This window comes from Lissotriton helveticus, chromosome 4_1 (assembly GCF_964261635.1).
Source record: "Lissotriton helveticus chromosome 4_1, aLisHel1.1, whole genome shotgun sequence".
Lineage (NCBI taxonomy): Eukaryota > Metazoa > Chordata > Amphibia > Caudata > Salamandridae > Lissotriton > Lissotriton helveticus.
Genome location: NC_136063.1, coordinates 1955301274 through 1955316277, shown reverse-complemented (window position 1 = coordinate 1955316277; position 15004 = coordinate 1955301274). Strand labels below are relative to the sequence as shown.

General features: G+C 44.1%; 1 protein-coding gene across 1 annotated transcript in view; it reads right to left on the bottom strand.

Annotated features, from left to right (window-relative positions):
* Positions 1-14530, bottom strand: part of F9 (coagulation factor IX) — a 310524-nt gene extending 295994 nt beyond the window's left edge. Inside the window, exon 1 of the mRNA XM_078688628.1 lies at positions 14415-14530. Coding sequence (XP_078544754.1) covers positions 14415-14481 — 67 coding nt within the window. The 5' untranslated portion in view covers positions 14482-14530. The remainder of the gene's footprint in view (positions 1-14414) is intronic.
* Positions 14531-15004: the final 474 nt, after the last annotated feature.

Below are 15004 nucleotides of genomic sequence, written 5' to 3'. Positions count from 1 at the left end.
GGAAACCATGCCAAGGATGACAGGTCTGACAACAGGATACAAACCAGCCGTTACTATCATCATGCACTATGGCAACTCTATGGATTGTTCAAACAATCATATTCTTATCAACCTCCGTCTTGAGGTCCCAAGGAAATCAGAAATAACTCAATCCTAATTGTATAAATTGGTTCTTTCATCTCTGGTATCCTTGGGCCCCATATTTATGATTCTCAAACTACGAACCAAGTAGCTAACTCCCAATGTAGTGAGGCAGTGGTCTTCAAGTCTGACTCTGCGGACTAGGAAATCATAACTTGCTAGCACAACAAATAACGCTTAATACCTCAAAGTACAATTAATGCTTTTCCTATAATCCTGTGCACATGGCATGCTTTAGGGACTCAAATGCAGTTTGGCATTCCTCTGTCCAAATTACATTTCTGGGATCCTTCTTAGAAACCAACTCTGTCAAGGGGACAACAATGGTGCCATATCCCTTGACTAACCTCCTGTAGTACCCAGTGAGACAGAATAATGCTCTAACCTCAGTCTGGAGTTTGCGGGGCTCCCAAGTCATGATAGTCTCTATCTTGGCCTGGGAGGGGCTGCACCCTCACCTAGCCCACCAGGCGTCCTAAGTACACCACAGACCCCTGCCCTAGCTGGCACTCATGGGCCTTGATAGTCAGGCATGCCTGCTGCAGAGCTTGAAGCACTCACGGAAGGTGGAAAAGGTGGTCCTTCTAACTGATACTGAAGACAGTTATGTCATCCCGGCAAGCAGTTGAGAATGCCTCCATACCAGTGAGTACCTGGCTCACCAAACTCTGGATGGTGGCTGGGGTGTTATTGACACCAAAATACATCATTCTAAACTGATAGTGGCTCTCTGGAGTGGAGAAGGCTGACCTTTCATTGGCATCTTCTGTTTGGGTCATCTGCCAGTACCCTCATGTTATATCAAAGTTACTTAAGTACTAGGCAGCCCCTAACATGTCAAACAGCTCATCCGTACAAGGGATGGGATACACGTCATTCTTTGCCACAGCCTTGAGCCGTCTATAATCCACACAGAACCCCAGTTCAGGTGTGGTGCCTGCTGGGGCAGCTTTTTGTGCAAGAACCATAGGACTGGACCAGGCCACTGGGGGTTCTATCACTCTGAACTCCAACATCCTAGAGACCTCACTTTTAATTCTGGCCTTCACCTTATCTGACAACCTGTAAGATTTATTATTAACAGAGAGGTTGGCCCTTGTATCTTCATCAAGGGTAGACAGGTTGGTAATCCCAGGAGTGAGGGAGAAAAGAAAAGAGTACAGCCCCAACACTTGGTGGCAGTCAGTCTGCTGTTCATGGGTTAGGGTGTGGGAATGGATCACTCCTTCCACAGACCATCTTTCTCCAAGGAGTCAAAATGGTCAGGGAGAGGTTTACTCTCCTCTTCCTCCTCTCCATCTGGCACTAACAGCATGGTGAGTTCAGACATCTCAAAGTGTGGTTTAAGACAATTGATATCATGCACCCTGTGGGGTTATCTGGTGGTCTTACGGTCCATGAGGTAGGTAGCCTTTCCCTTCATCTCAATTACCTCATACAGCCCAGTCCTGGAAGGCCCTAGGCTGTGCAAGTTGGATAGAGGAAGGAGGAGGCCTGTAAGCTGTGTGCCAGCAGGAGCTCTCCTAGAGCACTGCATCTTGCCCGGACACTGTTCTTCTGCCCCCGGAGTGCAGACTTTAATCAATGCCATGGACTCTTGCGACACTCAAATGGTCAGTGTATTTGTCAGACTTTGTACAGAGTCTGTAAGCTATCGCTGGAGAATCTGCATGAGACTCACAGGTTCATGGCCAACAAACTAGTTTTACAGCCCATAAACTTCAAGCATGTTCACCGGCATTTGGTCCCTTCACTCATCTGGGGTTTCTGAATTATTGGCCAAGTTTGCAAACTCTGGGTGACAAACACAGTTTACATTTGTGTTGCCCTTTGAGGGTTCCTCTACCTTGTAATGGGTCAGGTAGTGCTCACCATGCTGCAGTGTGTGGCATTTTTTACCTAAATGCAGGGACCATGTTCCGCTTCCTGAAATGGCTTCTGCAACAACAATGTTTCTGTTCTGACCAGTCAATTAGAGCCTCTTGGACAATGGACTCAGCTCTGAGTTTGTGGAACAGACAAGGACAGCAGAAGGAAACCTATAATGTGAGTTCTTTATTTTTTACATTTGGGATAGCAAAGAAACTGTCCATATATCTCTATATTGTAAACCTTTAAAGCTCTAATTCCACACTAATTTTTTTTAACTATTGAATGGATTCGCCCCAAATCCAGCAAAAAATATATGTTAATACATTTCTAACTGCATGCCAAGTTTGGCGTAACTGTTCTGCATTTTTCCTGTAGCAGAGATCAAACTTCTTATCGGAGTTAAAATTGAAAACACCTTTCACTCTTGCCTCTCTGCAGATCTGCACAAAATTTACCATGCTGAATTGGAAACAGATTTTTCTTTTTTTATGCTTCATGCACATTTGTGAGACAATGCCAAAGGTATATGCAAAAAACTCCCACCAGACACTCTGATCAAACCATAACTACAAATTCACTAGTGCTGACTCTGTGATATTTTAACATACATATCTCTTTAAATGTGTGTGTGTGTGGGGGCGGGTGTGTGTGTGTGTGTGTGTGTATGTGCATGCCTGTTTGTGTGAGAGAAAAAGTGTTTTTGAGTGGATCAGTAATAAGTGGGGTAGGCTGCCTGGAAACATTAAGGCAAGGACTCAAACTTATAAGCTGATGGTGCTTCATGAAAACCTAGATTTCAGAAGGTGTGTATTAAGGAATGTGCCATGAAAGTATGAATGTGTGAACAGTTAAACAGTTGAAAAATCACTTACATATAGAAAGCCTTCAAATATGGTGTGATGGTCCATCATTGTCAGGAAATAGTATGATGAAAAATGGGGCCAAAATGTGGGATAGAACTGTAATTTAACAAAAATACCACTTCAACATTTCTATATCCCATCGTATCTAATGGCCAAAACATTTTGAAGTGAATTTGCAATGTATGTTAGTGAGATCGGAAAAATTGCATTTTAATAGGTACTGGTTTTTATTTACATATATCTATGATTTTTTAAGTGATTTATAAGAACTTTCAAATTATGTCATATTGATTGAATAAATATTATAATATATTTTTCATATAGTTACAGAGATGTTTTTGTAATACACAGCACACTAAGGGCCTGATTACGGGTTAAATGATCTTCCAGCGTGCTGCCATGCAAGCGCCTTGCACTCCAAGACCGCTAAACTGGACTGCCATCTGCCCATCAGATTACAAGTTATCTTTTGGGCTCTTGGGAGGTCCTTTGGACTTCCCACGGCAGTGCCTATTAAAAAGGTGCAGAGATGGGAACTCCAAAGCACATTTCTGAACAGCATGGACTATAAAGTCCATGCCATGCAGAAAAGGGAGTGAGTACACACAGGGGTGCACAACATGTGTCCCCCTGCAGGCAACCAATGGCCCTGAAGCAACAGGTGGAACTGTTGGGCCTCCTTTGTTTCCTCACTGCCACCGATTTCAGGTTGGCGGCACCACCACTAAAATTGAGGTGTTGAGGAAGTTTCTAATATGATTGGCAGTGCCACAGCGGCACTAACAGCATATTAGGGTCTCTGGCCGCTGTCCCACCACCGCGGGATCCCTGATCACCGGCAGTTGCGGCAGTCCCACCTCTGTATTCCTAATACAGTGGGTGGATCACCAGTCTGGTCTCCAGTGACTGCCACCACAGGTTTAGCAGTCCCCTGGACAGCCAAACTCTTTATCTGGCTCTAAGTGACAGAAAATACTGCCCTGTATTTTGATGAGCCATTGATTAAGGAGGGGAATTAATAATCTTGGAAAACTATTATATATTATTATTTATTTGGAAGTCTTCTACAGCGCTAGCCAGAGCCGAGGGTATCGGAGCGCTTTACAACATGATGAAGAGGAGACAAAATACAGGGCAAAGGCATGGAAGGAAAAATACAGAAAAAGTTCAAAGGGAAGCTTTACAGATTCTGCTGAGTGTCAGAGGTGAGCCGTTCAGGAAGAAAAAGTTCAAAAAGAATATATACAGTTCTGCTGAGTGTCAGCAGTGAGCCAATGAGGTAGGAATGCAAGACTAGTGGTGGAAATGTTCTCTTCGTGGTGCCGACTCAGAGGATGAGAGTTCAGAGATAGGGTAAGAGGTAGGTAGTGGTTGTGCGATGACTGAAGGATGCCCGTTGGGAGCGTGCTGACGGATGACAGCCTGGTGGAGGTGAGAGCGTCACGTAATTGCGTTCGGGAAGGCGCGGTTGAGGTAGGGGGGTTTGTAGGAGGCTTTTGAATTTTGGAAAGCTGGGGGTGGTTCTGATGTTGACCGGATGGCGTTCCAAATTTACGGGGCGTTGCTTGCAAAAGAGCGGGAAGCAGTCTTTTCTTTACGCGTTTTTAGGGGAATAAGTAGGAGGGAGTTGGAACTCCTGAGGCTTCTTGCTTGTCTGGCTTTCTTGAGTTTGGAGGCTAAGTATTCTGGTATCATCTGCATAAAGATGAAAGGGGATATTCACTTTTTTCAGAATGGAGGTGAGAGGTTCCATATATATGTTGAACAGTTGAGGGGAGAGAATGGAGCCTTGAGGGAAGCCTCTGTTTACGGGAACGAGTTCGGAGGCAAAGGATTCGATTTTTAGTCTTTGTGAGCGGTTTTGGAAGAAGGAGGAGAACCACTGGAGGACCACTTTGTCCGCGCCTGCCCGTTCTTTGAGACTGTGGTCTACAGTGTCAAAAGCAGCTGACAAGTCTAGGAGGACGAGGAGATAGCAGTGGCCAATGTCGAGGGAGTTGAAGATGTCGTTCATGATGTTGAGGATTGCAGTTTTGGTGCTGTATCCTTTTCTGAAGCCTGATTGGTGTTGGTCAAGAAATTTATGTTGTCAATATGTTTTTTCAGTTGACGAAGGACACATTTTTCGAGGATTTTGGCGAGGAAAGGAAGATTGGAGAAGGGTCTGAAATTATTCAGGTCGGTTGCACCTAGGCCTGGTTTTTTCAGAAGAGGAGTGACTTGGCCGACTTTAAGGCAGTCTGGAATGGTGCCAGTTTTTATAGAACTGTTTATGATTTGGCACCAAAGTGGAGCTAGGGAGAATTTCAGCTCTTTGACCATTTGAGCGGGAATGGTGTTGAGGTTGTGAGATGATGGCTTGGAGGAGGAGATAAGTTTGAGGATCTACGATTCTGAGATGGGGTCAAAGGAGGACCAGGTTGTTGCTGGTCTTTTTATTTGTGGTGATTATGCTTTTGGAGAGCAGTCTTTGTCTGGGGGAAGAAGGTTAAGGTCCAAAGAAAGTTTGATCAAGTTGATTTTTTCGTTGAAGAAGTTGGCGAAGTTGGCGCATAAGGTTTTTGAGGGCTGGACGAGGGATGTTGTTGGCTTGGACGTTTGTTTTTTAATGATGTCAAAGAGTTCTCTTGGTCTGTTTTTGACCTGATCCAGCGCGGAGCAGAAAAAGTTGGATTTTTCGTTGTTGATATGTTGTTTGTACTTTCTTCTTGCTGCTCTGAGTTCCTCGTAATGGCTGGAGGAGGGGTCTTTTCTCCAGAGACGTTCATTGGCTCTGAGTTGCTTTCTTTCCTCATTAATGTCCTAGTTGAACCAGGATCTGGAGGGGATGTTCCTGGATTTTTTTCAGTTTCAAGGGGGCTAGTTCATCAAGGATGGCGGACATGGTAACGTTGTAGTGGGTAGTGAGTTCTTTAGTGGAGAGCACAAGGGATAACACAGACATGCGGTTGTCAATATTCTGTCAAATTCTCTGTTTCTTTACACAAAAGAAGAGGTTGATGGCATTACATTTTTCTGTTGAGTAAGGAATACGTGAGTATGGCAGATGGTAATGAAGTGCTTGATTGTCTTGAAAAGTATTCTGCTTCTATTGGTGGCCTCATTATTGGTGTTGGTATAGTATTTTTGGCTAAGTGTGATGACCTGTTTGCAAGTTGGGCAAAGGAACATCAGTATCAAGAGTTCTGTTTTTCTTTCCTATCTGTGGGTGGATCATTTATGTTCAGCATCGTCTTTAGAATACCAGGGAGCTGAAGCCTTTGGTTTGCAATTGTGTCTTTTAATTGGGGTGTGGGTGCTCACATAGTTTTAAAAAAAAGTGTTGACGTCTTTTAGAATGGGGTTGGCATTGGACTTGGAGTTGATAAGTTGAGAGATGAGTTCAAGCATTGGGTTGTCTGTGGAGGCATCTTAAGGATACAAAGCCTGCGTAAAGAAGGATGTCTAGCATGTGCAGGGCTATGAGAAACATTCTATTCTATTATGAAGAGAATGTCAAGATTGTCATGGATGATGAGGCTGTGATATCTGGTGCATTAAGTACTGCAGAATGAGTATTAATGGTTGGATAGGGGGTAAACCAATCAGCTACTTGGTTGGATGTAGACTGGGGAATGCAGTTGCCTCGCCTACTTATAGGGAAGCATTACGCATCCACGCCGGTCATGATAATCGTCTTTTATCTCTGTTGGAACTGCTTTTATGACAATTTATGAAATTTTAGCTAGGAATTGTAACGGGGGAACTACAGTATTTGAGTATGAAGCTGTGTGTACTATAAACGGGGCTTAGTTGGTCTCTTAGCTTGGCAGTAAGTAGCTTGCTCTGCAGAAACTCCTTTGAGCTGATTGGATAGGGAGTAAACCAATCAGCAGCTTGGTTGGATGAGGGCTGGGAAAGGCAGTTGCCTCACCTCCTTTAAGGGAAGAATGGCGCATCTGCGCAGCGCCCACCAGGGACCGGGGCCAGTTACGCCAGGATGCCCGTAGGGTTACAGAGCGCTTTATAAATACTATAAATAAATAAATAAGTTACTCTGATCCCCACATCATTTATTCCAGGAAGGAACTGTTAGGCTGTGACCGAGAGTGGCAAAATATTTCTCCCCTTATTTCCATGGTTTTAAAAGACTATGGCATACTGGCAGCTCCTCAAGCTGGGGCTAGCAAGTCTTAGACAAATAGTGTCTGAGACAAATTCAAATCACTGAAGGTACATTTATCAGACCTTCGGGTAATTTACCTAAATACTCGCTCCTTAGTAAGACACCAGGATGAGATGTTTGAGCTCCTGGAGTCTCAATCTCTGGATACATTGCTTCTCACAGAGACATGGCTGTGAGAAGTTGGCCTGGCATATGCTGTCCACTATTCTAGTGGGCACCTTGCACCAGTCCAAATGACCCTTATTGATGGCAGGTTAAAGACAATCTTATAAGAAAGCTATCCTAGTGGTAGCTGTGGAGAGAAGCCTTCAGGCTAAGTCTTGGAGGAATTTAAAGCAGCTTGTTTTACCAGTCTATATTCTTGTGAATGACCAAATGAAAGGAGAACCACACCAGGTATATATATAAAATATATGTATTTATTCTAAACACATCCTTCTAGTCTCTTTATGAGGCTATATGCAAAAGTACATTCAGTAGACGTAATATCATACAGTAAATTAGCATAATGTATGTTGAGCCCTAGGGGCGTACCAAACCATATATTAAGAAAGTGGTATAAGAACCACGACTTGCATAGACACAAGGCCTAGAGCCTGTAGAACCCCTGGGGCCACCAGGAACCACCCAAGGTAGTGACACAGGGGACTCATAGGGGATGCGCGCAGTGTGTGAGCACAGCCGCGAATCACCATTAACTTCTATGGGGAAAGTCATGGATGTAATTTTAAAGATAAAGGACACTTAGGAGAGGACTTGGAGCAAACCCCCTTAGACTGTAGGGGTTCTAGAGCCAACACCCACGGGAGCACCAGAGTACGTCGTTTTCAATGGCAATCTGCTGCAAAGTGCTGCTGCCGTCCAAGTGGAAAGTGTCCGGTGTGATCCAAGCCTGCCTCGAAGATAAGAAGAACCTGAAAGCAGAGGGGACAGAGTCTGGGTCACTTAAGAGTGATAGTCGAATGCCCACCGATGTTGGGTGATTTCAGGTGAAGAAGGTGAAGCTTGACTCTTCAGCCATGAGGACCAGGAGGCTTCGACGAAAACCAGGCTCTGCAATCGAGCTGTCCCACAAAGGATGACGAGTGCTGCTGTGTCGGTGCCTGGATTGGACCCAACAAGCCCTGGCAACAGCAACCCACGCAGGAATCAAAGAAATACTTCGATGTGGACCTGCAAGGTTCAAGGGACTCACCACGTGGAGGAGAGTCAGGGCACGTCTGGAGCAACCTGGGCAGCCCAAGGAAAATGAGAGTTGCCTTTGTGGGGACCCACCAGTAGATGGACCAGGGATCATGAAGGAGCTTCAAGCTGAAATGAAAGAAGCGGGCTCGCGGAATACACGCATGGAGTGTAGGCCCACAATCTTCGGTGCAGATGGTGCTCAGGGCTTGAGCTATAAGTAATCCAAAGCACAAATTCAGAAAACATCGGGAAGTTAATGCACTAGCAAATGAGCACGGTGTCCAGGGGTTCCGTTTCCACATCATTTGTGAGGGCTGCGGATGTCAGCTTTGCTGGGGACTCGTGACAGCATCTGCGAAGTCTGGAAATCTTCCTCTTGTGTTGCAAATACTTCGGAATCCGTCGGTAGCTTCAGAAATGCAGACCGGCAAGATGCTTCATTGGTGCCTGCTTGAGCAGGGGAGTGACTACTTGACCCCAAGACAGAGTCTTCCATCCTCTAGTCTTTAGTAAAGCATCGAAGTTCCAGGATTCAGTTTCAGAGTATCGTCCAGGTTTAATCTAAAGCCCTGTTGCCAGGGGTCCCTTACTTATACTGAAGAAAGGGGTTGGACATACTCTGGGGACCCACCTATGGGAGGGTCAGGAATGAGAGGTAGTTACACCCATTTCCTTTGTCCAGTTTTGCGCCAGCGCAGGGGCTGGTAGCCCCTGAAACCGGTTTGAACTGAGATATGCACAGGGACACCAAATGTGCTCCCAGTGCAGACTTTCAAAGCACTCATGTAGTGCATCCACCCAGCCCCAATACACTAAAGCCTGTTTGGGAGGTGGTTACACCTCCCTGTGACACGAAACCTATTGTCTAGGCCTCCCTTGCTGGTGTTTAGGTCAGCAGCTGGAGGTCAGACTTGTGTCTGTGACTGCAGCATCCATTTTGTGATGCCAGGACTCTTAAACTATTACCGGTTAGACCAGCGTGTACATGTCTCTCCCTCTAGAAGGGTAGAATTCTACCCCCGCTGCCAGGACTGGCAGGGGGGTAGGACTCCAAAGTGTTTGACACCAAACATGACATGTTTCCATGCAACCATTCCAAAGTTAGCATTTACCCCGAGGTTCTAATGCACTTAATAGTATATGGTCTGGCTGCATCACAGAGCAGCCTCAGAGAATAGGCTCCGAAAGCTGCAGAGGAGCCAGCTTATGCATGGGCACCCTCTCACACCAAACCAAGCACTCAGCCTTCAGGATTGATAAGGCCTGCCATAGGAGTGACTGATAAGTTTATATGTGTCAGTGATTAAGGGTAGATATGTGTAGCCTATATCTTAGTAAGGGGTGCATGCACCACCTTACCCAGGCTGCAGTAGCAGCCCTGTGGTGTCATTTTGAAGGCTTCCCAGGGGTGGCATAATAAATGCTTCAGCCCCTGGTAGGCCTCTGGGGTACCTATGCCCATAGTACCTAGTGTACCATATACTAGGGACTTACAGTACCCCAGTAACCAAACTGAAGTGTACCTAAAGTGCATGCAATCAATTTAGAGAGGAAGCAGCTAGGCTAGGGTCCTCGATAGCAGGGCCCCAGCCAGACTAAAGTAAAAAAAACTGTGAAACACCAGCAAAAAGTGGGGGTAACCATGGTAAGCAGATTCTAATCTCCTTCAATGGCTCACAGAGTAGTCCTCACCGGATATACATTCTGCTACCCATGAACAGTATGATATTCTGTTCACTATAATGAGCTCGGTGGGGAGATGGGGGAGGCGTTGCAGCCATTATTTAGAAAAATCTCTGATTTGCGAAAGAAAATGACCCCTCTTGACTTACCTTTGGTTGAGAATTTAGTCATCCACCTGGAGTCTTCAACTCCGTCACTCATATTTGTACTGTTATATAGACTTCCTAATTACATTCAGGAATTTCCTCAGGCCCTGGTAGAAGAGATTGACCCTCTTATTATCGACAATGCCAACATATTCTCATAGGAGACTTCCACTACTGGGCCAATGAAGAGGGAGGGGCATCAAGATATAGATATTACCGTGGCCCTGGGTGATCTAAATTTGGATCAACTGGTGAGTTTTCCAACTCACATCAAAGGACACATTCTGGATCTGATATGGACTACCAGACTTCCTATGAAAGATCTGACTATATTACCCTGTGGGTGGTCTGACCAAACCTGATCTCTTTATCAGTGCCCCTGTCTAACTGGAATAGCCTCTCAGCCGGTCCGCCCATCACAGCTAGAAGTTGGGCCCGGGTCAACTTCACAGCCTTCTGTCAGGCATTAAGAAGGTCTCTGCGTGGATCCAAGGATGATATTGAGGTTTTTGAGCATGATATCACGAGCGGGCTGGGGGAGGCCAGTAATGTTCATGCACCAGTCCATAGATCTAGACCAGCAAGAACACATGAGGCTAATAAATGGTTATCAGATGAACAGAAATTCATCAACTCCAACAAGAAGAGATAAAGTGGTGGTCTATGTCTGCGCCAGACTCTAAAATTTAGTATATTTAACAATTGAAACCTTATAAATCTCTCTTAAGGCAAACTAAAGTGAGTTTTTTATGAGTAGAATCATGAAAGCCCCTAATAAATCTAAGGAGATATTTAAGATTGTCTCAGACTAACAAACCCAGATAGAGTCTCCCTCTCAGATAGTCCGATGCAAAATCTATATGACTCACTCAATACCTTCATTGTTAACAAAATTGAGGCTATCAAAAAGAGCATGCCTTCCGGTCCCTCAGACAATAAGCCACGATAAGGTGAGGGGAATAGTCACACAATCTCCAGCTTCCCTCAAATTTCAAAGGAGGACCTGGTCAATTTACTGACAAAAGTTAACTCATGGTCACTGAATGACATTTATCCACAAATGCTCCTAAAAGCGGTATGTACCGGCTTTGCTGACCTGGTACTGTCATTCCTGAACCAATCCATCAACTCGGGGTTGGCCTACAGGGCTTTTAAGAGAGTGAATATTTTTCCCATACTAAGAAAAGTGGGAGCAGATCCCACGGATATGAAAAACTTTTTCCCGGTATCTCGCTTACTATTTTTGGCAAAAGTTCTGGAGCCGCATGTAGCCGGCCATCTCTGTTTCTTCACTGAGGAATCAGAGTTCTTGGATTCGAATCAGGTGGGAGTTAGGCCAGTGCACTCTACAGAGGCTGTGATCATGTCAGCAGTTGATGACATGCAGAAGGAAGCTGATAAATGCAATACTAAGGGCCTGGTGCTACTGGACCTGTCTGCGGCCTTTGATAAGGTCGACCATGCCATTTTGGCTGACCGTATCAGGGGTGTGGGGATTAGAGACTCAGCTTTGAACTGTATCATTTCTTTCCTGAGTGAGAGATCCCAATGAGCTACGTTAACTCCCTTTGTGTCAGCTGAGGTACAGCTGAATTCCGTAGTGCCTCAGGGATCCTCTCTATCTCCTCACCTCTTCAATATTTACAACCACCCTATGGTTAGCTCCATTACAAACAAAGAAATCAACATCTTTATCTACGCAGATAATATGCAATTACTGTTAATGATAGCCCCACACAACAATTTCAGGACACTATGTGGTTTATTCGGGACTGGATGAACTGCAATCATTTAAAGTTGAATTCCAACAAAACAGAGATAGTTATTTTGGACCAGCGAGATGGGTCCTCCGCCTGCCCCTAAAAAGGTGGTAAAAAGCCTTGGAGTCATCATTGATGAAGAGCTATCGTTCAAGCAGCAGATAGGCCCCATTACATTGCTAAGCTTCTATCAACATAGGGGCATAAAAAGATAAGGACATTTCCTACCAGGGAGGTTTTCACCCAGAAAAAATTAGCCCTAGTTACGTCTAGAATTAACTATGCCAACTCTCTTTACTTGGGTCTCCCTAAAATCCTATTCCGCAGACTCCAGTTTATTCAAAATCAGGCCTCCCAGCCGATATATAATCTGCCCAAATATTGCCATCTTTCCAAAGTGATGAGGGATCTTCACTGGCTGCCAGTCGCGAAGAGAACCATGTTCAAGGGGTGTTGCATGGTCTTTCAGGCCTCGTAACTGAACTGTCCTGCTTTCGTGAAGTCACGGATCAGCAAGTATAGTCCTACCAGACAACTGAGATCTAGCACCCTACATTATTTGAGATCCCTCCGTGTACAAAACACAACAGACTGGAGGAAGCAGATTTTCCTTCATTGCTCTGCGAGTCTGGAATACTCTGCCATTGACCCACTGTAAACTACACCAGATTCAGACAGCTTCTGAAGACATGGTTGTTCAAACAGGCTTACCAATAACCAGGGATCAAGGTTGTATTAGCAATCCAGCGAAAAGTGACCTGTTGCTGAACGTGCACTATAGAAATAATCAGCAACATAATATAACATGAGTTTCAATGTGTGTTTTGTACTCTGATTGGTAATGTGGTAATTAGTATTTACAAGGCTGGGTCTCTGTATTGTGCCAATGCTATGTGTTTGTTTGTGTCATCCAGGTCTGGGTGTCCTTGTGAGGATTGGCAGTTTGAGGTGCTTGGTGAGGCACATGAATTTATATTAGATTGTGCGTTTCAGTGGAACAGGGGTTCTGGCCCAAGGACCTTCTGGACTCTACCAGTCCGAAAAAAGACCATTATCAAAAGCTGATGTTTCTGCACAGCATCTAAGACAGCTACTGGTGACATACTTGCTATTAAAATAAAATACGCTGTAACGGACGTTATATGAGATGCGTTATCAGGTAAATTCACAGCATTACCTCTGCACCTCGAATACAAGAAATATTTCATAATAGTGCATTGCAGAAAACATATAGAGTGACCTACATAATTACCAGACGTCTTACTGATTTGCACAATTTCGGCCAAACTGTAAATGCAGCCATGAGTGTGTAGCGAATCTCGTTTGAATAAAATTAAACTGTTTTCAGGAAATCATATTCTGATAAAACCTCGAATTAAACCTCATTTCTTAAATAGGTCCTGATTTATTTTGAATTGCTGTTCTTCTTTTACGAACATGACCTAGAACATTCCCATGTGAATGTGCTGTGAACTGTGACTATCTATACTTGTGGACGTGTATGAATGAACATCTCTCTGGAATGAGAGGTCTGCTTTCGGAAGATGTCAGGGTTTCTTGCTCACTAACTACTCTGCAAGCCCACCTTATGTTTTAGCTGCGGCTAATGTAACTAACCAGTTGCAGTGCAAAAGACCAATCCAGTGGGAGTCGAAAATGTACCTGCCTCATTAATATTCATGAGGATGAAGGGCTTTGCAGCTCCCTGCGAATAGCTGTGAACTTACAGATGGAGGCTGACGAGAGAGAGTGGCCTCCATTCGTATTCAAGGAGTACCAGCATTTTTTGAAAGCCCTCCATGTACCTGGGCCTTTAAGTGTTCTCCCAATTCTAAGTGCCAATGTTCACAAGGTGGAAGCCAGACCAACAGACACTGACTACATTGCTCAAGTCGATACAGTGACATTTTGGAAGTTTGTATATTGTCAATTTCACAAGTTGTGTTTAAGTTCCATAGGGAATTGTTAAAAATGTGACACACCTCTCATGCCCCTCTTCTTACCAATTCATAAGGGTGCTGTAAATTAACTTTACAAGTTGGAAATGCATGTTTGTCTCCTAAGCCAACGTGCCTTTCGTGTACTGCAACTCCTTGTCTGCGAAGCCGGGTTTTTGGGATTCACAGTGTTTGTGGCCGCAAAGGTTTTGTATACTGGGCCCCGTATTCTTTAGAGCAGAATTGCCCTGATAAACGTGCCTTCGCCACTTAAGAACACTTTCATGGATAAATAAACATAAAACTCTTCAAAAAGATCCCAAAAAATAAAAAAATTCAGTGCAGCATTCTAACATCATATTAATCAGTAGAGTTCCCACAATGCAGTGATCTCTCAATAAGCAGGTAGACTCGAACTCTAAAGGACGAAACCGTTTCATTAAAAAAACGACACAGAACGAATTTGGAAATACAACCATTGTACGCCTTCGTTTTAACAATCGGATGGCATGAACAAATGAAACAGAAAGAATAAGATTACTGACGCCAGTTTGATCTGATTTTAAAAATCATCTAATTAAAATGAAAGTATTCCTTCCCATCACCTTTACTAATAACACATTTCCATATAAGCTCCCGTTTGAAAATTAAAAAGCACAAACCTTCACTTTCTGTAATTAAAATGTATTCCAAGAGCCAAACGGTGAGGATAGTCGCAATTTTTGTCATGTTCTTTCACTGAAGCTTCCTTTTTTGGTAATTCACGAAAACATCTGCCCACGATCGATAGTTCCAAAGGGCAGGCGCCGACCTGTTTACTTTGGAATGCGTGGGTGATTTTTGGGTATGCGGCAACTGTTTAAAGAGGCAAAACGACTCATAGGCAGACTCTAGATAGTTTTAACTAAAATACATATGTAAAAGCATCATATATAATTCCATTAAAGTTAGTCAGCTTATACTTGCTCTTATTCAGTTAATTGTATTGGTCATGCTGTGATTCAGTGAATGATAGATAATGAGTACATTGAGACTCTCACACGAACAATTAATAAAAATGTTTAGTATTGTCATTTTGCAAATTAAAGAATAACCACAATAAGAAAATACATCAAATATCACTTAGTGCTATTTACAAGGGCTGGCGATAAACTTATCCCCGCTTTAGCGTCCGTTTTCGGGCGAAAAGGGGCGATAACTTTATCGCTTCATCAGCAGGGACACACTAGCGCGTGTTTTGCATACTTAGCGC